Genomic DNA, 25,066 nt, shown 5'->3' with positions numbered 1-25,066 from the left:
AAAGGATTGGGCCAAAAGAAACCTGATGAGGTTCAGCAAGGATAAGTGCAGAATCCCATTCATTGTTACAGACTAGGTACTGAATGGCTATGCAGCAGTTCTGCAGAAAAGGACCTACAGTGGACTAGAAGCTGGATATGAGTCAACAGTATGTCCTTGTTGCTAAGAAGGCGAATGGCATTTTGGGCTGTATAAGTAAGGGGCATTGCCAGCAGATCGAGGGACGTGATCATTTCCCCTCTATTTGACATTGGTGAGGCCTCATCTGGAGCACTGTGTCCAGTTTTGGGCCCCACACTACAAGAAGGATGTGGAAAAATGGGGAAGAGTCCAGCAGAAGGCAACAAAAATGATTGGCTGGAGCACATGACTTATGAGGAGAGGCTGAGGTAACTGGGATTGTTTAGTCTGCAGAAGAGAAGAATGAGGGGGGATTTGATAGCTGCTTTCAACTACCTGAAAGGGGGTTCCAAGGAGGATGGATCTAGACTGTTCTCAGTGGTACCAGATGACAGAACAAGGTCTCAAGTTGCAGTGGGGGAGGTTTAGGTTGGATATTAGGAAACACTTTTTAAGGTCAGGCTTGACAAAGCCCTGGCTGGGATGATTTAGTTAGAAATTGATCCTGCTTTCAGCAGGGGGTTGGACTAGATGACCTCCGGAGGTCCCTTCCAACCGTGATAGTCTATGATTCAGGTCTGGGGAAAGTGTCAGCTAAATACAAGGTGGAACAGATTATTTAGCATAAATAGTTAACACATCTGTTTTCAAACATTTATGACAACAGGACATTCCCCTCTGGGACTGAAGTTTTCCATACATGGTCTCTTGAGCAAATGTTTGTGCACCCCTGGATATAAAACTTGAGCAAAATCCCTCTACTGACTCTTTAACATAAGGGCTTGAGTTTGAGGCTGATGCAGGAGGAAGTCAGTTTACTCCATTTTCCTGTAACTAAACTGTATATCGCGTTGGCAACCTTTCAGAAGTGGTGTGCCAAATATTCATTTATTCACTCTAATTTAAGGTTTCACGTGCCAGTAATACATTTTAACATTTTTAGAAGGTCTCTTTCTATAAGTCTAATATATATAACTAAACTATTGTTGTATGTAAAGTAAATAAGGCTTTTAAAATGTTTAAGAAACTTAATTTAAAATTTAATTAAAATGCAGAGCCCCCCTCGGACTGGTGGCCAGGACCTGGGCAGTGTGAATGCCACTGAAAATCAGCTTACGTGCTGCCTTCGGCACCCATGCCGTAGGTTGCCCACCCCTGCTGTATATACTAGGTTAACAAGGCGTGGGAGCAGCCTGGTCTGGAGAAATAAGACTAGATGGGACATAAGCATTGCCCAGCATTCTCGCTCTAGCCAAAATTGCTATAGGGACTTGAGTTGGCCTCTGAGCCTCTACTTCCCTATCTGTAAAACTGGGGAGATGATCATTTCCCAGTTGACTGGAGTGGTGAGAGTTAGTGAATGTTTATATAGCACTCTGAGTGTGTTACATGCTAAGTTTATATTGTTTATCACTAACAAAATGTAATTAAAAGGCAGAGGAAAAATAGATTTGGAGTTTAAGTAATAGTAATAATGGTGATGTGATTCTTGAGAGAATCGCGTTCTCCATAAGAGATTCTCTCTCTACTGTTACCTTCAGTATTTTCATCCCCCGTACGTACTCAACCCATGGACTCTATAGACTTTAAAACAACCAATGTCCAATTAAATTTTTTCAGTCAAAGTAATTACTTTAAAATGATTCTCAGTGTACTGAGAGGGAACACACAGAAGCATGGAATATTTGGGAGTTTCAAACAGCAGATGCCCCTGTATCTATTGCTGCCTTATTGATTTAGTAAGTTGATGCTTCAGAAAAGTTTGAGTGGCAGCTTGAGAGATTGAAGTCCCCTAACTTCCTGCAGAGCAAACAGAACATTAGCATTAGTTCTGTGAGAGTTGCTGCGTGGCCCTGTCAAATGTGCCCCTCCCCACTGAGCAAGAGGGAGATGGGAATTATTATTTGCTAAGCACTGCCACTGGTGCTGGAGAAATAGCAAATAAAGACAAGCTTTGCCAGAAGAAGTTAAGAAGATGACACAACAGGAGACCCAGAGACAGGTGTTAATGTTTCACTTTTTCATTTCTCCCATTATTGCACAATGTTAGGGCAGACAAGGCATGTAGCTGATGTAGGCTAAAGCTTGTAGGCATCATAGAACAACTAGCTCATTCAGTCCTTGGCCCCTCTCCTGTCAAGTCTCCAGCTGGGACGCCAGTTATGGAGCAGATATCTGGCTGCTGGGAACTGTACTGAGACCGCCAATTCATTTCACGTGGGCCACAGACCAGCTTTCAGATGATAACAGGGCTTGGGCCAAGCTCCAGTTGATGATGATCTAGAGTTCAAAGGCTGCATATCCCATTATCAGTTCCCCGAGTCATCCAGCCTCTATCCCACCCTACTTAATGTGGTTTTTACATCATAGTTATACATTCCTTGGAGGAGGAGGAGGAGGAGGAAAAAGAGTTCAAAGCTCATCCTTGCAACCTGCCTCCACCATGCTAGCACTTAAGAAAGTACAATACGGGTACTGGACATGCCTACGATCAAAAATAATTACTACACACCTACCCCTGCTGATAATTATATTTCTTCCCTCTCTAGTGCATTCCACCAGAGCAACCCAAGGTGTTCTACAGCTATTAACAAATTAAACTTCACAACGCCTCTGGGAAGTAGAGAAATATTATGATCCCCATTGCACAGATGGGGCAACGGGAGAGAGAGCAGCTACTGCCCATGAAAGTGGCCTATTATTTGGGTGCCTCTGTTTTCTGGCTGCCCAGCTTTAGCCATGTGGGATCCAGCTTTCAGAAGAAATTAGTGCAAGCTACTGATGATCAGCTCTACATCTCTAAATGGGGAACCCAAAAATGGAGACACCCAATCCTAGTGATCAGTTCTGAAAATGTGCACCTCAGTGAATTGCGTAAGAGCACACAGCAAGCATGGGGCAGAGCTGGGGCCAGAAGCAGAGGTTATACTTGCTGTCTGGTTTTCCCTCTATTCTGTACGTGATGTCTTTGTGTGTGATAGATTAACAAAGGGACTTAGGTGTGGTGATGCTGAGCATTGCCACACCACACTCTTAAGCACCTACGAAATCGCTGGGCTTCACAAAGCCTGTGTGTGGCACCTAGGCTCCTTTTACTGTGAATGGAGAGAGACAGCACCTTGGAATGGGACCACAAAAGCCAGCACACTAGGGGCTCCTGTTTAAGCTAGCCAATGGGAGACACTGAGCCTAGAGGTATATGCTAGGCACGTAAATCCGGGCTCCCTCTGGTTGGGATTCTCAGCTGCCAACCCCTTCTTGGGGTTATAACTATAAGCCCAGTGGCTAGGTTACTCACCTGTAGGGTTGCCACCTGTGAGGTACAAGAGATTGAGACCGCCAGGATGATCCTGAGCCTATAAAACTGGACATCTGGCAGTGCGTACTGAGCACTCTTTATGGCTTTCCCAGGACAGCTACCTTAAAAAAGGCGGCAACCTTACTGGGATGTGGGATACCCCTGGTTTGTCCCCCTTCCCCACCTGAGTGGGAGAAGGGATTACCTTTGATCCACCATTTCCTAGGTGAGTGTTTGAACCACTGGGTAATGGGATAGTCAGATGGCGGGGGGAGGGAACTCCCTCAGTCTTCCTGTTGAAGAGATTCCACTTTTGATAAATAATGAATGGCCCATTGGGCCAGAAAGACAGCACACAAGCATGAGAAAGACTCTGTAGCCTAGCACAAAGGAGATTGAGGATCCAGTCCCCCTCTTCCAATGACTTCTTAAAATTATTTATCCACAGTGGAACAGCTTTGACAGGAGTCTGAGAGATCTCCACCTCAGAATAGCCCATAGTCCAGTGGCGAATGCACTCACCTGCGAGATGGCAGATTACTTCTTTCCCCCGCAAGTGGAGGGACTTAAATCGGGGTCTCCCACAACCAGGTGAGTACCCTCCAGTGGACTAAAAGTCATGAGGGGGTTCTTCCTCTGCTGCCATCTTGTGTAAGCTCATCTATCGAGGGACTGAGCCATAGAAGAGCTTAGGGCATGCTTACTCGGTCCAGTCCTGCAAGTGAGTTAGAGGGAGAAATGCCTATTCCCCCCTCATTCATGCTTGGCTCTGGGGCTTAGGTGTTGGGACACTTGGCATGGGTCTGCAGTGCCTATGCCCAGAGGTGGAAACATTGATGGCTAGGGAACTTTTATTGCAAAAACTTAGGCACCAAGTGAGTTTAGGGTTTGGTGGCAGCTGATGGGGGATTTGGGAAATCCCAGTGGGTCCTCATTCTAAAATTTAGGCAATGGAAGTGATAGGTGCCTAAGTCCTTTTGTGAATTTAGCCATATGAGTTCAATGTTCTCTGGTAACCATTTTGCAGCCCAGAAACAGGTGTCACCATAACACCTTCCTGGGAAAGCCAATTAACAGTTGAAATCCTAGCTTGGATTATTATGATCAATAATGCCATAAGCCTTAATCATGCTGACACTGATGTTGAAAGCTTACCCAAGGTGGCACTTTATAAAAGCTGCAGTGCTGAGAATAGCATAGCCAGCTTCTTCTCAAATGTTAAGAAGGAGGTGAATTTCAAGAGGGTGGCCACAAAGGAAGCAAAACATACTTGTAAGTCCAAAAATACCTCTGGAACTGCAACCATGAATGGAACAGAGGGTCCAAATTTCTATGTGCCCATGTCCAACAAGACAGGGATAGTACGGAGCCCATTTGAGTATCCTCAGTACTACCTTGCTGACCCATGGAAGTTCTCTGCACTGTCTGCTTACATGTTTCTGCTGATTCTTCTTGGCTTCCCTGTCAACTTCCTGACTCTATATGTCACCATCCAGCACAAGAAACTCCGGACGCCCCTCAACTACATCCTTTTGAACCTGGCCTTTGCTAACCACTTCATGATCTTTGGAGGATTCACCACCACCATGTACACTTCAATGCATGGTTATTTTATCTTTGGGACAACAGGCTGCAACGTTGAAGGTTTCTTTGCTACATTGGGTGGTAAGTTTTCTACATGTATAAATACCGAATCTTTACTTTAGACCATAGTCCATTCTGTGCTTTGCTGCACATTGGCCTACTCACATTTGCCATCCCTGCCTTTCAACTGCCTTTCTCTCCAAATCTTCCCATTTCATGTTGAGGTGCTTGATGTCATTCAGACCTGTTCATTTCCACGTTATTCCTGGTCTTCCTGTCTTTCTGGTTTCCATTCAGGGATGGTATTTGGTGTAAATAACCAAGAGGCATTTTTAAAATCTCCTCCTTTTGGGTTTCCCCCAAGATTTTAGGAAAGAGAGAGAGATCAGATTGTCTCGATGTGCACCCTAAAAGGCAGCTGGAATAGAGAAATTACATTGCAATTTGGGCTAAGTTAAAGTTGTGATATTTCAAGGTAGGAAATAAATGGGGGAGAAGAAATAAAGCACCATTATTTTCTGCCTTCTTTTAGCACTTTGGGGGAAGCCTAGCTATTGAGTATCCTGAAAAATGTAGAGTGTAGGATTGACAAGTGATCTGCAACAGTTTTTAAAATGTTCGGTGTGTATCCTTTTTGCCTTGTTCTTTTAACCTTAGAAATAACAAATCTGCTTTTCCCTGGTGTTGCCTGAGGACTTTCTGAGACTCTCAGCTCATGTCTGTTGTGAACTCTTACACTCTCATTGAAGACGCTGGGTTATTTAGCCTTTAACAAAGTCATCCTTTCTCTCAATATCAATCAGGCTTTAGGCTAAACTGTGGGACTGAAAAACCCTTCCCCTCTCACTTCAATTTAGTTTTCAGATATCTGTCTTGTGAGGTCATTTCATTAGTTCTCCAGCCACCATACAGTCTTCATGTGTAGACCTAAATTTTGACAAAATAAACAACCAGGAAAAAGAAATACTGCTGTTGTGACAACAACCTTTTCAGCCTTCTTTATCCATATAAAGAAGGCAAAAAGGGCACAAGCCCAATTTCCCTTCCTGTATAGGTCACCTTTAAAATGCCCTTACTAACCGAGCTCCTGATCTTGAGAGGTACTGAGCAGTGGGTGGGAATTGTCAGTGCTTATTATCTCTTGGGATCTGGCTCATGAATTTTTAAGTAGAGATACAAATGTGGAGAGGCGAGATTGAACTCATCCATGTGATACGATGATGCAGTAGGGCACAAAATACTAGAAAAATGATGGGTACAATGATCAGTTGTAGACTAAGATACTTGTGCATTCCTTACTATATTTTAATTCAGATTTGTGACATTAACGTTCCTTGAAACCTTACCTAGATTTCTTTGCCATTTAGAGACTTCAATGGAAATCATAACGTAAAAATTAATCCAACCTCAGTCACCAGCTTTAGGAATTATTTTGGAGACGTTCTATGGCCTGTGCTAGGCAGGAGGTCAGATTAGATGATCACAATGGTCCCTTCTAGTCTTAGAATCTATTAAAAGGACTCATTTACATGGCTAAATGTTTTCTTTTTCTTCTGTTGTTGGTAATGGTCTATGTGTGTGTGTCTCTCTCTTTCTCTCCCTTTTACAGGTGAAATAGCTCTGTGGTCCCTAGTAGTCTTGGCCATTGAAAGATATGTGGTTGTCTGCAAGCCCATGAGCAACTTCCGATTTAGTGAGACCCATGCCCTCATGGGTGTCATTTTCACCTGGGTCATGGCCCTGGCCTGTGCTGCTCCTCCACTGTTTGGATGGTCTAGGTATGGATTGAACATTTTCTGAAATGATGCCCCAGCTAGCATGGTGTTAGCAGCAGTTAATGAGGTGTTTTACATATTTCTCTAGCAGCATACCAAGTAAAGCAACCTCATTTGCCAGCGCAAGAGCAGACACTAATCTCATTGGTTTAACTGCAGGTACATCCCAGAGGGTTTGCAGTGCTCATGTGGAATTGATTATTACACTCTGAAACCTGAGGTCCACAATGAATCTTTTGTCATCTACATGTTTGTGGTTCACTTCCTCATTCCACTGATCATCATTTCCTTCTGTTATGGGCGCCTGGTCTGCACTGTTAAAGAGGTAGGAAGACCTGTTAGAGATGACCAAAAACCTGCATCTGAAGCCTATTCTCCCCTACCCCAGATGCTGGGAGACTTCAGATCAGGTCTGAACTCCACAGCTGGCTCGATTCCTGTGGTGGAATGAACCATAACCCCAGAGCCAATCAGCCCTGAGATTTGAGGAGCTAGGGTGATGTGAATTTGATGTTTGCAGCTCATCCCACCCCTAAAGCCTTCACAAACTCCCTGGACAGTCAGTTTCAGCATGTCCCCCAGTTACTTCTGGGCGAATTCTGCACCATTCGAGCAGAATTCATATCCTCCGCAGATTTATTTGTTTCCCCATAGAAACAGAAGCCTCCAGAGCAGTCACATGCCCTCCCCAGCAGCATGGATGCATCATTTTGGGCTCCTGGAGCAGCCAGTGGAGAGAGAAATCCCTGCATGGGGGTGAGGGTGCTCCTACCCTGCGCCGGGCTCAGCTGCTAGTTTTGCCTGGGCTGGGAGTGATGAAGGACAGAACTTCCTACTTCTTCCCCTGCAAGAAGGAGCCGGGGCTAGGACTGGGTCTGGGTCAGACCCACTCTCAGAAACCTCCACAGGCTGCCGGAGTTCTGGACCCTCCCCCTGCTTCCTGCCCCTATTGGTCCTCAGAAGCAGGGGGGATCACTGTATGAAGAGCTGCTCACCTGTCTGCCCAGCTCCCTGTGCATCTGGACCCCTCAAACTGCCACCCAGACCCTCCTCCCTGCATCTAGACCCCTGCATCTACACCTGGCCCCCTCACTTCACTGAGCCCCAGCCAGCTGCACCCAGACTTCTACCCCACCAAGCCCCACTCCTCCAGCATCCAGATCCCCCTGATGAACTCCCACACCTCGACCCCCCCCCTCCAAGCCCCAACACCCAGACCCCAACCCCGCTGAGCCCCAGCCACCTTCACCTGGACTCCTCTGCAGAGTCCCATTGCCCTTGCACCCAGATCCTCCAGTGAGCCCCTGTGCATCCAGACCCCTCACTGAGCTGCCTGCACTCAGATTTCCTCACACAGAACCCTCTCACCTCACATCTGGATCCCCCCACACTAAGCCCCTCCACACTTGGATCCTGCCTGGCTGAGTCTGCCAACTCACTCTGGGATCGGGGGCCGAGGCTGGGCATGCATGTGAGACTCTATCCCTCTCCCTTACTATTTTGGTTCACCTGGCGTGGAGGGGAGGGCTCCGGAGTGTTTCTGGGGCAGGCCCAGCCCTTGCGCTGTGTCAGGGTCAGGTACAGCCTCACCACCAAGTCCGTGCCTCAACAGGGGCTGCAGGGTGATCTTCTGCCTCCATGCAGCCAGTGGCCTGTGCTCCCCACTGCCATGCTGAAGCCTCCACATTTATGTATTGACAAAATATGCAGAATTTTAAAATATTGTGTGTAGAATTTTTATTTTTTTGGTGCAGAATTCCCTCAGGAGTGCCCAATATATCCCCCGCCGCACCCTCGTCATTTCAGTGGTCTTATCTCTTTAGGCTGCAGCTCAGCAACAGGAATCTGCCACCACCCAGAAAGCCGAGAGAGAAGTTACTCGCATGGTCATCATCATGGTTATTTCATTCCTCATTTGCTGGGTCCCCTATGCCAGTGTGGCTTTCTACATTTTCACCCACCAGGGATCTGACTTTGGCCCTGTCTTCATGACTATCCCAGCTTTCTTCGCCAAGAGCTCTGCTATCTACAACCCAGTGATTTACATTGTAATGAACAAACAGGTAAGTGACAAATCTCTGGTCTTTTTCTTTATTGTATTTAATTTCTTAATAGCTTACAGAGTTATAGCACCTAGATCATATTTTTAAAGCTCTTTTTTGCTCAATGTGGCACGAGTCGGACTTTTTCAAGGCAATGTTGTTTCTGTAATAAAAAGGGACATCGAATCATTGTCTTGCTGTCTTTTTTTATTACCTAAATCCACTGAACGCTACTGGAAGTCATCAGGACTGTCTCTTTGAAATGATCAATGCCTTGATTTTGTTAAATATCTAGGACCCTATTCTGATCTCAGTTACAATGGTGCAAGCATTTTGATTCAGTAGAGATGCACTAGTCTAACAGAGCCAATAATAAGAATATTCAGTAAGGTTAAGGTAATCCTGAATAGAAGCTGTAGCTAGTTTTAGGAAGTGGGAAAGGCTTAGTAACATAAGATTTGGCAGAGCGAATAAACCATTGGTGTAGCAAGTCTAGTATTCTACCTCCAACAATGAGCAGCACTTGGGTCTTTAGGGCCACTTAGTCCACAAAAACCTCCCCAAAATGCACTTGGCCATCTGTGCAATGCTACATCAGGAGCAGAAATTCCTTCCAGATCTCTGGTGTGATCATCTAATATACTGCAAAACATGAGCTTTGGTTACCTATTTATTTAGTTAGTTTTAGCATTTTTTATTATTTTAGTCAAATATTGACTAAATATGTGAATTGACTAAATTGTGATCTCTCAAGAGAAACCCATGCTTGCCTCACTCAGATGAGAAGCCTCATTACTTCAATAGGATTGTTCAGCTAAGGGATCCAATGCAAGTCCCGCTGAAGATAGTGAGAGTCTTTCCATTGACTTCAGCGGGAGTTAGATTGTTCCCAAGGTGTGCAGACTTTTACAAGGGAGCATCTTCATTAGCCATAGTTCCCTGAATTTCCTCCTTCATTGTGTTAGTCAGAAATCCCTCCAGGTGCATTACTGACCCATGTAATGTAAGGGTATTCACAATGCGTAGGGTTGGCTGGCAGGTGTCACTGTGTCTGCATCGGCTGGTTACCTCTGCCGACCTTGTTTTCTTCTCTAGTTCCGTAACTGCATGATCACCACCATTTGCTGTGGAAAGAACTTGCTGGGTGATGACGACGCTTCTGCTGGCACCAAGACAGAGACTTCTTCAGTCTCCACCAGCCAGGTTTCTCCTGCATAGATTCCTCATGGAAGCCGCTGATCTCAGAGCTGGCATGCCTTGTCAGCAAGGATGCGCAAGTCCCATTTGCATGCATGTAGTCCTGTCCACCATCACGACCGCCTGCATGTGATTCACAGTAACCCAGCAGAATGGACTTTTCAGTTCTGACAATAGAAATCATTTGAACAAGGCTGTACATATTTTTTGTAATTAAATACAAAGGGCTAGCTCCTCAGTCAGCCGGTGTAAATGTGCGTATATCCATTGACTTGTATAGCGTTATCCCCATTTACACCGACCAAGTATCTGAGTCATGAACCTTAGCTTCATACAGAGGGACGAATCTTCTCCTTTCACAGAATGGAAAAGATTAGTGAGGCCGCAGCCTTGTGGATTCATCCCTACCATGGCATCTGTTCTGGATGTGAACCACAGGGGCCATGGTTAGGAAAGTCCACCACAAAGAACCAAGACACAGCGATCTAGCGAGGGATGAGGTGTTACAAAGCTGGGATCAGTGGGGGTCCATGAAACCTAGTGAGCAGCGGCTAAGGTTGTCACCTCCCTGGGTTTTATCTGGACAATCTGATTTTTGGCTTCTGTGTCCGGGTGCCATTTAGACTTGCCAATTGTCCAGTTTTTGTCTGGAAAGTCCAGTCAAAAAGGAGACCAGGCAGTGTCTGGCCAGACACCACAAATCTGGTTACTGTAAGGCATAGGGAGGCACCAGCTCATTAACCCACACCAGCCCCTGCTCAGCTGGGGCCGTCTCCTACCTCCAGGAGGCTCCTTTTCAGGCTGCAGCAGCTCCCGTCCCAGCCTTAGAGCTGAGGGAGCCCAGCTGGGGGAGATGAGGGGAGGGAAGAAGAGGGAGGTGGAGATGATCCAGCAAGGGGGAGGAGGAGCGAAAGACAGGGGCGGGGCTTTGGGGGGAACAAGCAGAGCAGGAGTGGGGGTCTTGGGGGGAAGAGGCAGCGATGGGATTGGGGGAAGAAGTGGAGAAGGGGACAGGGCCTCAGGGGTCTGGTTACCAGCAGTTAGAAAGGTAGCAACCCTAGTGCCAGTGACATTTAAGGGTTTACAGTGTGATAAGATTTGACCATTAGTAGCATCTCTAGAGTAATCTTGGGGAGGATTCTGGTCTTTCCCTTGCCCCCACCAAACTCCCCTGCACACAACCAGTTAGCTATGCTGTGCACAAGGGATAGGATTTGAATCGTAGGCAACAGCTGATTTGCAGTGTCTTTTCCGTAGCATGTGACATTATATTTCCATGGTAACATATATAGTCATTTGGCTTCCTCCTGACTCCTCCTACATGTCCATAGACCACACCCCTATAGTTTGAGCTCTTTATGGTTCTCCTGTGGTTCACCTACCAATTTTCAGCTGTAATTTGATTTGGCACACACCAAGTAATAGGTTTTGGCCAACGCTTGTGCTTTTTGAGGATTGATTGGTGGCAAATTGCTACGCTTTTCATCAGTTCACAGCAAGCCAGCCATGGGAGCATATGGCCCAGAGACTTCAACATATGTTTAAAGCACTAAAAGACGGCATTGTGCAATTGTACCAATGTTCTTTATTTTTATTTTTAGCTCAGTAATACAACTAAGATGTTTTTCTCACCCTTCTGTTATCAACATTTGAAACTATTCTTGTACAGTATTATCCTCTCCGATTTCTAATTCTGTGCAGCTTTGCAAGATCTGATAGAGAAGGTCTATAGAAACTATGCAAGTTAAACCTTTAATAAAGAGCAATTTGCAAGTACAAGTGTCTCATTATTTATTTTTAATTGATACTTCTACATATTCAGTTAAATCTGAAGATCAAAGGTTCATGAATCATTCAGTGGTTAGGCTGAAGGCTCATTCATATGCTCAGAATCTGAAAAAAAAATTTTGCTAGGAAAGAAAAGGAAGGTTCTTTTTTTCAGTTGTCCAGTTGTACTTTCCTCTACAGGAATAATGGAAGAGCTTAGGATGGCTGATAATAAACCATTGCAGTTTTGGCAGAGTCATGTGGCTGCTGATATATCCAAGTATGTGGAGGGGGAAGGGGTTCGTTACTCGGAGTTGTTTTAGTGTCTGATTAAACACATCACACCTAGAGCTGGATGAGAAATAGTTTTCCTGTCCCATGAACCTTTTTGAGATTTCGAACAATTTTCCTATCCCAAAAAAGTCAAACTCTCGAACATTTTCTGAACTGAAAATTGAAGATAAATGCAGTTTTGGGCCAATTGAAATATTTCATTTGATAATTTCAAAGCATTTTATTTCTATTTTGACCATTTTAAAATTTTTACAAGATTTTTTTAGCTTTAATTAGCTTAAATTTGGACACAAAAAGCCATTTCAAACCAAGAAATTGGAAATTTTTGTTTAAAAAATGTTGAACCAGGAGTTTCCAACAACTTGGAAACTTTGTCTTTTCCAAACATTTTTTAATTGAAAAAGTCATCTAAGCTGATCCTTTCCTGAGGGAAGTTTTGGCTTCAATGAAACAGCATTTTTTGATTAAAAAAAATTCATTAATAATTTCCCAACCAGCATACCTTTTTCTGCTGTGACTCTGCTTTTCTGATTTCATGAAGTGGTTCTGCCCCAATGTTAACTGGAGAGTTTTGTTTCTTTTGCTCAGCTTCAGACAAATATTTTGATGCACTAGCAAATACAGAGATGATATTGCCCTAATTCTCAGGTAAATAGTTTATTCCTCCAATCAGAGTGAAGTTAGCAACAGCATCAGGTAGCCAGCTCACCACCTTGTTTATCCACGGAACCACCTGGGCACAGCAGTGCAGCCTTCTCTCTATATGAGCCCTGGCACTGGTCTGGAAGGACGGCTGCCAGGGGTAAAAGAGCAATTCAATCACCATAGTTCATACAATTACAGGCTTCTCTGTTGATGACACTTCCAGTTGTGAGGGTGGTGATTTTGTGATGTGGACAATAGAAATTTGACTGAGACCATCACCTCTTTGTCATATAGGCCTCCACGAGACATCAGATGGTAATTCCTGACCCAGCACAGGTTTAAATCAGTGACCAGATGTGAAAGGTTTAAACTGCTCAGTGATTTGAAGGGGAGATGGTATCAGCTCCTAAGCTATCTAATGCCTCCTTTAGGTGCATCTTTGATTTATTGAAATGCCTCTGCCCATACTGGGAGCTGTGGTGAACCCAGGGTTTTGAGAACAAAGCACTATTCATGCCGAAATCCCAGCTGGGAGAAGCGGTTGAGCATTCTGTTGAAATGTTTTACCTTTTCAAACCCCGTGACCTGCACGAGAGGCACTAACTCTCTGCACACCTTCCCGCCACCGAACGTTGTCCTGAGCCTGGTCACACAGCTCTCCAATGACTGTGGAGAGCATGCATGAGAGATGCTGTGCAGTGAAAGGTCCTCCATCAAATCCTGATATAGTCACATAATTCCTGCCCCGACAAAAACAACTGTTGGACTTGACTGAATGCTGCTATCCTGGAATCTAAAATAATTACTCTAATCCATTCAAAACAGAAGAATTAACTCATCCAAATGAAGGGGGGAAGCAAAAGTGAGACACTGCTCTTTTGTTACGTCAGTCCTTGTAAGACACTGACACTATGGTGATGGGTGAGCATGAGAGTTTATTTGTTGTTTCTCTAGTGGTACCCCATTGAACTAGGGGCTGTACACACGCAACCCACAGGGCCTCCTCTGCAGGGCTGGCTTTAGCAAGTGTGGGGCCCAGTTCCTGGGGCTTGTACTCACTGGGCGGCGCTCCCAGTCTTTGGCTGCACTTCGAATTGCTGGCCAGGGGAGGGCGGGGCCTCAGGGCTTGCTGCGCTTTTGCCAGGGGAACGGAGTGATGGGGCTTGCTGTGCTCTGGCTGGGGCTGCCGTGCTCCGGTCAGAGCTCCTGCCAGGAGAGCGGGGCCGTGGGGCTTGCTGCGCTCCAGCCAGCGCTCCGGCCGGGGGAGGGGGACCGTGGGGCTTGCCACACTCTGGCTGGAGCTCCGGCCAGGGGAGTGGTGTCGCGGGACTTGCCGCACTCCAACTGGTGCTCTGGCCAGGGGAGCTGGGCCACCAAAGACGCTGGAGCGGACCGCCACCGGGGAGAGTAAAAAAAATTAAAAAGGCACCTAAGGCGTGGGGCCCTCTTAGGCATGGGGCCCGATTCTGGGGAATCGGGCGAATCGGCCTAAAGCCAGCCCTGCTCCTCTCTGCCCAATCTGTGGAGGATACAACACTGCTGCAGCTCCACCAAGAGAGCATCTTGGCTCTTTAAGCTCAAGCAGTAGCTCATTGCTTTGGTTCTGGAAATTCCCCGGTTCACGCTCAGCCCAGCCACGATGGTGGCTGTCATGCACACATGGAAAGGTCACACATTCTCAGTGGTAGGTGATAACCTGGGCTTGAGACTGAGTGAGGCAGGCAGGCACCAGGGGGTAACAGTAAAACGAGCACGCTTGCATAGCAGGCATAGTGAGTAGGCCCTGGCATTAATCCTGCAGTTCTTACACCTTCCTTCCAGAGAGAGGGGCTTCGGGCTTTATCCCGGTGAGTAATGAAATGCAAACAGCTGTTGCCTAGCAATGTTCAGTTCCAGTTTTGATATGTGAGCTCAAATACTACTGTAAAACTAGCTGAATGGCTCTCTTGTCAGTCTTTCCTTCACTGCCATGGAGAGAGTAGTTCTGCCATCCTCATTCCAACCTGGTCTGAAGCAGAACCAGGACACCTGCTCCCAATGCTGGTTGAAGATGGTCACCCTGATTCTCTCCAGCCTGCATTTCTTCAGAATTATACCTGTATTCTGAACAAAAGATTCTGAACTATGATTAATTGAAGAGGCCACATCTGCTGGTTTCTGGCTGCTGGAGCGAAGGCTGGGAATCTAACTCAATTACTTTTGATTACATCAGCTCAATTGTTTTCTACTTTTACTAATTCTTTGCAGACTTTAAAAATAAGATATTTCCAGACAGATTTTTGCAAGTTCTTAGGCGCTATAGCAAGGATATCTAATTACATCATGTATCAACAGTTCTGTCAAATAAAACTTAGCTAGTTACTGCTTGTAAAAGCACTTTGCTAAAGCCTTACAACCATTCTTGTAAAAACTCCCCAAGGATTATGTAAGAATATTTTTATCAATCCCAGAAATGCAGCCATCTCTAGTGTGAAACACTGAGTCTATTTAACAGCTAACAGCAACACTGCATAACAATTTAAACCAGAAAGTGAAGAAGCACAGAAACTGGGGTGATGGGGAGGGGAATATGTGTAGGGAGAATGTAATGACCCAATTTGAATTTGGCCAGAAACTGGAATTAAAGCCCAGAACCCTTACAAAAAAACAAAACAAAACACTGCCAAGGGTTCTTTAGTGACCACAAATGATCAGTTTTATATCTCATTGACAAAACAGTAAGTACCTCCTACAGCACTGTTCCCCCATCATTCTGCTGCAGAATTAGCTCAGGCAGAGGGAAGAGAGCTAGAAACACCTAGTGGAAAAGAATTAGAGCAAATTGTTGTAGGCATCAGAACCGCTCAGATACTAACATCTGACTTTGTTACTGTGGACGAGCAGAGCTTATTCTTTAATTTTGGCAGAAAGACCCAAGTGAGGGATGAAGCCATTATTTTGCTCTCTGTGCAGCAGGTGAGTCCTCTAGGGAGCAGACCCTGGCTCCTTTACAAACACCTGGGAATGCCAGCTTGGAAGAATCATTTGCTCCATCCATCATTAGTGAACAAAGACTCTTTTCTTTTTCCCTCTTTGACTTATGGAACCTCTTTGTTTTTCCTTTATAAACTGATGAGTGAAGTTAGTGCTTATGAAAATGAGGGGCTGAAGAGTGCTAGCTCGAGCCAGTTAAAGACTAGCCTGGCCCAGTAAAGAGTTTCTCTCACAATCCTGCCAGTGTACCTCTGCCCTGACCTCCAGCACCCCGTCTGTTCCAATCCAAGATCCTGGAGCACATAGCTTGCCAAAATGCATTACAATGAGGCTAGCAAGCTCATGTGGGGACTAATCCTGTGTGGGGCTGAGTGTCTCCTGCGAGGTGCCCAGGACCTTGCATGTCTGCTGAAGTTAGTGGTAGAAAATGTTACTCAGCAGGCTCAGATCCCTTGTGCCCTAAAGCAGGATGAGAACACAGACCACCGGGAATGTGTGATGAATCTTGGTGCTCGACTCTGTGGCTTCATCCAGCCTAGGGAAGCCTTTTCACAAACAATCTGTTGCTCATGCTCCATTTCCTTGATTTTGCTGGCTGACTCAGTCACGCAATGCCAGGTGGGTTACCAAGTGTCTAGTTTTCAACCAGAACACCCGGGTGAAAAGGGACCCTCCCCAGGCGGTGCGAGTGAGTGAGGGTGGGGGAAGGTGAGCGACGGAGGGAGGGGGGATGGAGTGAGCAGGCTGGGGTCTCGGAGAAGGAGCAGGGACAAAGGTGTTCGGGTTTGTGCGATTAGAAAGTTGGCAACCCTCGCCTGTCCCTGGAAGGTGTAAGTGCTCAAAGAACATGGCTTCAGTATGTTCAGCCATGTATGTATTCCCATCACCTGTATGCTCTGAACAACTGGAATGGTCCATTCCATTAAAATCAGTGATGTGTCACCCACATCCCACTGTCTACTGCCGCTTTGGCACATGAGCTGACACAGTGCATGGTTTCACTCGTAAATTACATTTCCCAAATGAGGGGCTGCTACTTTAATCTGTAAATTGAAAGCAATTGTTAGACTAACTCAGAAGAAACTCTCTCATTTGTGGAATCCTTCCCCTGAATATTCTCCCCAGTGCCCACCAGCCTGTTGCGAAGAGTTGGCAAACTAAACTCAGCACTGCTGCCACCTGTTCCCAATCTTGTTGGCACTGGGATTTGAACAAGAATAATTAGCAGCTGCCAACTGCAGCCCTCTCAATTAAGATGCTAATCAGAGGAATTAGCAGGAAAGTGAGATGAACCTGTCAATAAAGCCTGCTTTGCAGCCAGCTTAGCTAGGCCTCTTTTAAGATAAAGTTTTGTTTGTTTTAAAGTTTAGTGTTAGTATTTGAGCTTTTTGTAATGGACCTCAAGCCAGGTAAGGAAAGACACTTAACCAATGCTCTGAATTTGCATGCCTCTTCCTCCTTTATTTTTTTTGTCTCCACTGAATGTGAAGTCAAAGTTCTGATCCCCTTTGGCACAAATGAATCCTCTTGGGTATCAATCTGTATCATTCTTATTTTCTTACTAAACTGTAGCCTCTCTGGGAAGGGGCTGAACTTGGCTTCTCTTGGTTTATTTAAAGGAACTTATTTAACCTCCTGAACTCTTTTGGCTTGATGAAAAGCTCTGGGCTCCACTTAGGGTAGTCTGTGGGGAAGCTGGTGTGTACGGAGCTTAGAGGGCTTAAGGGAGAAAAGGTCTAAACTTCCTGGAGTCTGGCTAGTGTGCAAGAGGCTCTTCAGCATCTTCATGCTGCTTTGATAAATGACATTACTAAGGCAGCAGGAGGTAGCTGTGTTAGTCTGCATCCACAAAAACAACAAGCATTCTGGTGGCACCTTAAAGACTAGCAGATTTATTTGGGCATAAACTTTTGTGGGTAAAAAAAAAACCCACTTCTTCAGATGCATGGAGTGAAAATTACAGATGCAGGCATTATATAATGAGACATGGAGAGAAGGGAGTTACCTCACAAGTGGAGAACCAGCGTTGACAGGGCCAATTCAGTCAAGATGGATGTGGTCCACTCCCAATGATAGATGAGGAGGTCTCAATTCCAGGAGAGGCAAAGCTGCTTTTGTAATGAGTTAGCCACTCCCTGTCCCTATTCAAGCCCAAATTAATGGTGTTAAATTTGCAAATGAAGTTTAGTTCTGCTGTTTCTCTTTGAAGGCTGTTTCTGAAGTTTTTTGTTCAAGAATTGTTACTTTTAAATCTGTTGTAGAATGTCCAGGGAGATTGAAGTGTTCACCTACTGGCTTTTTTATGTTACCATTCCTGATGTCCAATTTGTGTCCATTTATTCTTTTATAAGGGACTGTCTGTTTTGGCCAATGTATGTGGCAGAGGGGCATTGCTGGCACATGATGGCATAAATAACATGTAGGTGAATGAACCCTTGATGCTGTGGCTGATATGGTTGGGTCCTCCAATGGTGTCGCTAGAGTAGATATGGGGACAGAGTAGGCAACGAGGTTTGCTACAAGGATTGGTTCCTGGGTTGGTGTTTCTGTGGTGTGTAGTTACTGGTGAGTATTTGTTTCAGGGTGTGTGTGTGTGGGGGGTGTCTGTAAGCAAGGACTGGCCTGTCTCCCAAGGTCTGTGAGAGTGAGGGATCGTCTTCCAGGATAGGTTGTAATAGTTGATGATGCGCTGGAGAGGTTTTAACTGGGGGCTGTACATGATGGCCAGGGGTGTTTTGTTATTTTCCTTGTTGGGCTTGTCCTGTAGTAGGTGATTTCTGGGTACCCGTCTTGCTCTGTCAACCTGTTCCCTCACTTCCCCAGGTGGGTATTGTAGTTTTAAGAATGCTTGATAAAGATCTGGTAGACCTTTGTGTCTGTCTGAGGGATTGGAGCAAATTTGGTTGTATCTTAGAGCTTGGCTGTAGACAATGGATCGTATGATGCCTCCTGGATGGAAACTGGAGGCATGGAGGTAAGTATAGCAGTCAGTAGGTTTCCGGTATAGGGTGGTGGTTATGTGGCCATCACTTATTTGCACTGTAGCGTCCAGGAAGTGGATCTCTTGTGTGGACTGGTCCAGGCTGAAGTTGATGGTGGGGTGTAAAATGTTGAAATCCAGGTGGAATTCTTCAAGGGCCTCCTTTCTGTGGGTCCATATGATGTCCCTTAGAGACCCTCCTCTACTTGTGCTACATTGAGGACAAGATCTGAGGAAACATTGTTCTAAGTCCAACATAAAAGTGTTGGCATACTGTGGGACCATGGGGGTACCCATAGCAGTGCCACTGACTAGTGGTACCTTCTGATAGGCAGCAGAATAGCTGTGTGGTTTCCCACTGGACTGGAACTCTTGAGTTCTCTTCCTAGCTTGCCCTTAGGTTTTTTGTGTGACCCTAGATCACTCTGTGTGCCTCAGTTACCCGCCTGTAAAATGTAACTTCCTTTGTCTATTTAGCCTTCAGCTTCTGGGGCTGGAGTGTCTCACTAGGTGTCTGCCTAAACTACAGTTGGAGGTGTGATCTGCAGCTCATCTAGCAAGCATCCTGGAAATACTAGTGATGACATGGCAGCGTGGCCTGCATAAGGCTGCCTGGAACTCTGGAAGTTACCTGCATTGCCAACTCAGGCTGACACCTGCACCACCACGTCCTTGCAGCTATTTTTAGCCACATTTTGCTAGGTTAAAGTTAACACAAGTATGTCTTCCCAAACTGCAAATCTCACCTCCAGCTACAGTGTAGACATACCCTGTGTGTTTGTACAGTGCCTAGCACAATGGAATGCTGGACTTCATAGATGCTACTATTAAAAACTAGTTTGTCCGTTCGCCACCTGTGAATTAACTTTAGCTTTCCTGATAACTACGGTGAGTTTTAAAAAGGAGATTCATATTGGTGCTTTGGTTACAAGTAAACAACCTCTTCAATTTACTTTTCAGCTGAAGTAACACGAGTGGCCAGAATATCCAGGATCTTTCACCATAAGGCTAGGGCTAACCACCCGCCAACCCTAAGCATGGTGATTGAAGCTCTGAAGGCCCAAAATGAGAAAAAGGGCACTTCTGTCATAGCCATCAAGCGCTACATCCTTGCCAAGTACCCAGCTGTTGACCCAATAAGGCTAAAATACCTGCTGAAGAAGGCCCTGACTAAAGGTCTTGACCATGGGTACCTGATCAGACCCCAGAACTCTTTGGCATTAGGGGCAACTGGAAGGTTCAAGGTAAGTGAATTGGCTTTCTACAAAGACAACCTTCAGAGGAAATTTTCTGCTAAAGAACCTGTAGCTTTAGGCAACAATATAGCAATTGTATGGGCCAGGGCTGTTCTACAGATAACTGGGTGGCAGCCCACTTTGCGTTGTGGGATGTGCCTCAAATGCCCTCTACAGCAGTATTTCAAAGAGGAGGCTGGATGAGTGACAACTCTGGGCTAGGGAACGTTGTTTGTCTTGTTTGTTTAAATGGACAGGCAGGGTTGTGAGCAGGTGCCGTCATCTCTGAGTGGGAGAACACAGTACTAATCATTGAAGAGTGAGTGCTCTGTAAAGGAGCTTGTTGTTAGCTAAAGGTGGATGTGGTATCTTTGCCCTGAAAATATTGATTCCTTTCCTGACTTGGATTCTGGGATAGCCTGGGACAACTAGATGTTACAATGCAGCTGGATGAATGGGACAATAGGAAGTGACTTGCTGCCAAGGCTGGAGAGCAATTGGGATGGAAGTCCGTAACATGACATCATGAGAGGATGCTACACAAATTCTTACAGCCAAAGGGAGAGGCTCATGTAAGCCCCCTGCCTCTAATTCAGTCAACACTTCTAATGCCCGCAGACGAGCTTCTGTTCTTGTTTGGCCCTGGGTATTAGCACTACTAAGTTGCTTGGTAGCAAGCCTCAATGCATGTGCTGGAGCAGAGCAGTTTCACTGTTCTGTTCTTGTACTCCTAGCTAGCATCAGAAAGGTCCAAGCTTAAAAAAACCTCTAGGAAGATGGATCCAGCTGGAGAAAAGGCTCTTACATCAGAAAAGAATGTGGCACAGAAACCCAAAGCCAAGGTGACTGCTGACAAAAAAGCAAGAAGTAAAGGTAAGGGCTGTTCCTTCTTCCCCTAAACTAATATTCCCTGCTGAGATCAGCTGCGTGCAAGGATGTCAGACCTGTGAATTTTAATGCCACCCAAAAGACAAAGGTCCATGCTTCAGGGGTCCCTCTACAGCCATGAACTTGACTGAGAACTTTAAGTATATAAACTAGAATCCAAATTGCTGATTGCAGGAAACAGTGGTGGAAAGATGGCCTTGCTTTGAAAATTAGCCATGTATTCTGTGTCTATGGTGGGCCTGATCTTATAAAAGTGCAGAACGTCTGTAGCAGCCACTGACTTCAAAGGGGCCTCATTATTTTGGAAATATGAGGATCAAGATTGGCAGCCAGAATCAGTGCCCAATTCTGAGAACATGGCTGGATTTATGAGTCGCTCAGCTGAGCAGCACATTACACCCAGAAGCCTGCTGCCTAGTTGCTTCGGGTTAGTCTGTCACCTTAAGTCTTCCTAAAGAACATGTGGTGATATTTAAAGCCCATGACTTCAAAGTGCCTTTTATGGATCTGGGCCTTAAGTACCTGAGAAATGGATTTCTCAGAGCTGGGGAGCTGCCTAAACTAGTCATAAATGAAATGCTGAGGAGAGGGGCTTAGGTGCCCAAGCAGCTGACGCAGTGCGCCTGCTTGATGGCCCAGAGAGCAGTGCTTTCCTCTCCTGGGTGAGACGCTGACGCCTGGTCAGCTGCTTACGTTGCCCATCCCCTAGCAGCTGAAACGCTCTGTACTGCTCACTTTTCCTTTCTTTCCCTGTGCCCCCAGCTGTCTCTGTGCAGGTGCTGTGCTGCCCCCGTCCTATTGGCCTGCCTCCAGCCCTGCTGCTGTGGGGTCTGACTGCTCTTAGGCATGCTCAGAACACAGCCACAGGATTGGGACCGGCTTGCTATATAAGCATTCCTGTGCCTAGGCTGAGCTCCCTCTTCAGGGACTCTGGCACTTTGGCTTAAGCGAGAGCTCCAAGCATCTCATTGGCTGCGCTGCAACTGGGCTGCTTTGGAAATTCAGATCAGTGGAAACTTAAGTGCCTGGGGCATTTACCCACTGGGGTGGGGGTTGGGCAGCAGCACCTGAGCTTTACAAAGATCAGTGGTGCTTGTTAGATACCTAAACGCCTCCTTTAAAAATCTGACCCAAAATCAATGGTCCAGTGCTCAAGTATCTTGTTCTAGCTATCGTCAAGGTGGAGTCAGGGCGACTGCTTTGTAGGTGCTATTTGATACCTGGTATATGTCATAACTGTGATCCCATACGAGGCATTTTTCCCATTAAATTAGCAGGGGCACTTCTAGGTCTGCACTAATAATACCTGAGCTTTGCTTGGAAGCTTAGGCCAGGCAGATCCAGAAACCATTAAATATCATCCTCGTACAGAATTGACAATCTTGTAAACATAAGTAACTGACTCATCCATGTCGTTTCTTTCCCATCTTCTCAACAGATGCGAAGGAGGAGAAACCAGAACCTGTGAGCAAGAAACCCAAGGCAAAATCCACTAATGTAAGTATTGGTTGCCAAATGAAGGATTCCATCTGTCTACCTTGCTCAGCTCTGTGAGCTCTTCCCTTGTAACTGGCTTTAGGAGCTGCCACTCTTGTATGTTCCTGTTTTAAGGAACTTGCCTGACTCTGTGGGGAATATTGGAAAGGAAACAGCTTCCTGTTCCAGAGTCCTGAAGCATTAACTCTGTTCAGACTGAGAAGGAAATTGGCCCTGCTTGATCGGCTGTTTCTAAAACACGTCTTGCCATGCAGAATAAAGGCCATGCTTCTGAATTCAAAGCCGCTGTCTAGGAGAATAATAAACTAACTTAGTTACAGGCTTGTGGGTGACCTAGTACATGCTACCACAGTGACATTCATCCTCCTCTCTCATAGGCCCAGCCCAAAGCTCCTGCTAAGCTGAAGACACCCAGTGATGCTCGAAATGTTGTGAAAGGTGACAGGAAACCAAGTATGAAACAGGCACCTCAAGCCAGGGCGGTTGGGACCAAGAAAGCCACCTCCAAAGGGAAGCCGGCCTCAGAAGCAGATGGTGCCTCCAAAGCAGAGGCAGCGCATGGAGACAAGATCAGCACTTCCAAAGCCAAGGGGGCAGCTCCTGGAGTCACGGGGGCTGCAAAAGCAAAGGTGGCTAAAGGTGAAAATGGGCCGGCCAAAGCAAAGGCCGCTGGTGGGACAAAGAAAACCACTGCCAAAGGGAAGCCTGAGGCAAAGGGCCCTGCGAAAGGCAAGGGGAAGAAGCCTGAGGCAGCCTCAGGCTATCTGCTCAGCAAAGAGAAGGATGCAAGAGAAGGTAAAGCCTCTAAAACCGGCAGCAAGCTTGGCAAGAAAGCAAACTAGGGCTCCTCTGCCCTGAAGGGACAACTGCTTGGGTGGGGGATGGGGCACATGTGCAAAATGGCCATCCCCAGCCTGAGGAACATGGCAGCTCTGTCTCCCAGTTCCAGATGGGGTCCAACAATGTGTTTTTAAACTATATATGCTGAAGTGTGCTCCAGTCACTGCTGTTAACATCTCTTTTAATCTCTGGTGAACTAAGCTAACTGATTTTAATCTTTTGTGTCTTTTTTCAATAAAGTTACTGCATCCTAATAACTAAACCTTGTTACTGGAGTCATGTTCCTCCTGCCTGGGTTAAGGACCTGGCAGGTCATCTTGACCCACCCTGTCATAACCCTGGAAACTGCGAAGCATCAATTCCTTCTGCCTCTTCCCTCCCACCCTCAGCAAACCTAGCTAGGCTGAAACATGAGCTTGAGTCCAGCTGTGGTGGATTCCAGCCTCATAATCAGGACAGTGATAAATGCCAGTTGGGTGAAAGGGAGCAAACTGCTAGTGTGGCAGCAGTCCAGGCTGGGGGTGGGGTGGGGAGAATAGCATAGAGCTAATGAACAAAATACATTCAGGGCTGGATTTCCATAATGGGAACTGCAGCCATGTCCTGCAAACATGCCCTCTGGCTCCAGCTGGTGTTGGGTGTCCAGCCCTCATGAACCCATAGGTTGCTGGGTTGCATTAGTTATATGAACGTGAGGAAAGGGCCCAAGCCATCAATCGCAACTGTAGTGACATTCAGCCTCCGAACTTCTGTGGTCTAGTGCTAATGATTAGGGCAGAGAAGCTAGGATTTAATTGGAGGCTAAGGACTTGCAAACTAGCACTTGCTAAAAATCCCACTTGCTAGAAGGTCTGAACTCTGGCACTGCTGTGTGTATGGTGCCCTTCTTAGCAAGGCCACCACTGGATGCTGGCACTATATGGCTTGTAATTTCTAATAGGAATAGCACCAGGTAGCTACAGATGTCCTAGGCCCTCTTCATCTGTGCCTGTTGCACCAGTGTGTGTAGAGTGTCGAAGCTGGTGATGGTTAGATGGATCACAGTGGTAGGGTGGATCTAGCTGTGCACCTGGCATTTCCTCCCCCTACCCCAGGGGCTTTGGATAGACTCATTTACCTGGTCAGTGCCCCATAAGACTCCCACCTTCAGGCAGAATAACTGTTTGTCCTGCTATAAGGCTCAAGGGAGATGAGAACTTATTTCTCCCACCCCTTCCAATTGACTCAATGGCATGTGGACAAATCTTTAACTGGATTTGTATTCTCTGTGGGGAAACTCCATAGCAGTAATGACAGCCACTGCTCTTCCTTACCCTCTGCTGTGCTTACACCTGTACTTAGTATGTCTCAGTGTCACACCACAGAGGTGGAACAGCCCCCATCTCCTTTCCTCATGCCTGGGGGTGTGGGGCCTGAGCCCAGTGAATGAGACACTCCAGCCTGTCCTAGTGGAGCAGGCCAGCCACCCAAACAACAGAAGCCAAATGGGCTCTGCTTCTGCCCCCTGCCTGTGGTACCCTTAACTCCTTCGCTGTTGCTCCCAGTGCAAGTGGAGCAGGTTCTAGTATCAGGTTGCTTATCAATGACCAGAGCAGAAAGGACCCAGAGGAAGGAGGGTTTCCAGGTGTCTGGTTTCTGACTGGAGTGCGCAGCTGACCAGATGCTAGAACTCCAGTTACCTGCCGTAACTAGCCTCAGAGAGAGACCTGATTTCCCTCCCCCACTGGCCCCTCTCTCCAGGGACTGATGTCCCCTACTGTGCCTTGATTTCCCCAGCCCTTTGCTATGCCTCTTGATCCTGCTGTACCTCAATTTCCCCTCCCCAGGCCTTCACTCCAGGGACTGCCCTGATTTACCCTGGCCACTCACTCTAGGGAGCAACTCTCCTGTGTCTTGATTTCTCCACCCTAGCCCCTTGTCCTGGGGACTGA

General features: G+C 46.3%; 2 protein-coding genes across 2 annotated transcripts; both read left to right on the top strand.

Annotated features, from left to right (window-relative positions):
- Nucleotides 1-4,722: 4,722 nt before the first annotated feature.
- RHO (rhodopsin) lies at nt 4,723-10,037 on the top strand. Its single transcript, XM_030570330.1, has 5 exons — nt 4,723-5,083; nt 6,612-6,780; nt 6,937-7,102; nt 8,601-8,840; nt 9,915-10,037. The coding sequence occupies exons 1-5, from the start codon at nt 4,723-4,725 to the stop codon at nt 10,035-10,037; spliced, it is 1,059 nt and encodes a 352-aa protein (XP_030426190.1).
- Nucleotides 10,038-17,088: 7,051 nt separating this feature from the next.
- Nucleotides 17,089-23,137, top strand: LOC115654234 (protein B4). The gene is made up of 5 exons (XM_030568178.1): nt 17,089-17,104; nt 19,636-19,919; nt 20,645-20,783; nt 22,237-22,295; nt 22,673-23,137. The coding sequence occupies exons 1-5, from the start codon at nt 17,089-17,091 to the stop codon at nt 23,135-23,137; spliced, it is 963 nt and encodes a 320-aa protein (XP_030424038.1).
- Nucleotides 23,138-25,066: the final 1,929 nt, after the last annotated feature.

This window comes from Gopherus evgoodei, chromosome 7 (assembly GCF_007399415.2).
Source record: "Gopherus evgoodei ecotype Sinaloan lineage chromosome 7, rGopEvg1_v1.p, whole genome shotgun sequence".
Classification (NCBI taxonomy): Eukaryota; Metazoa; Chordata; order Testudines; family Testudinidae; genus Gopherus; species Gopherus evgoodei.
This window is presented reverse-complemented; position numbering and strand designations above follow the sequence as displayed.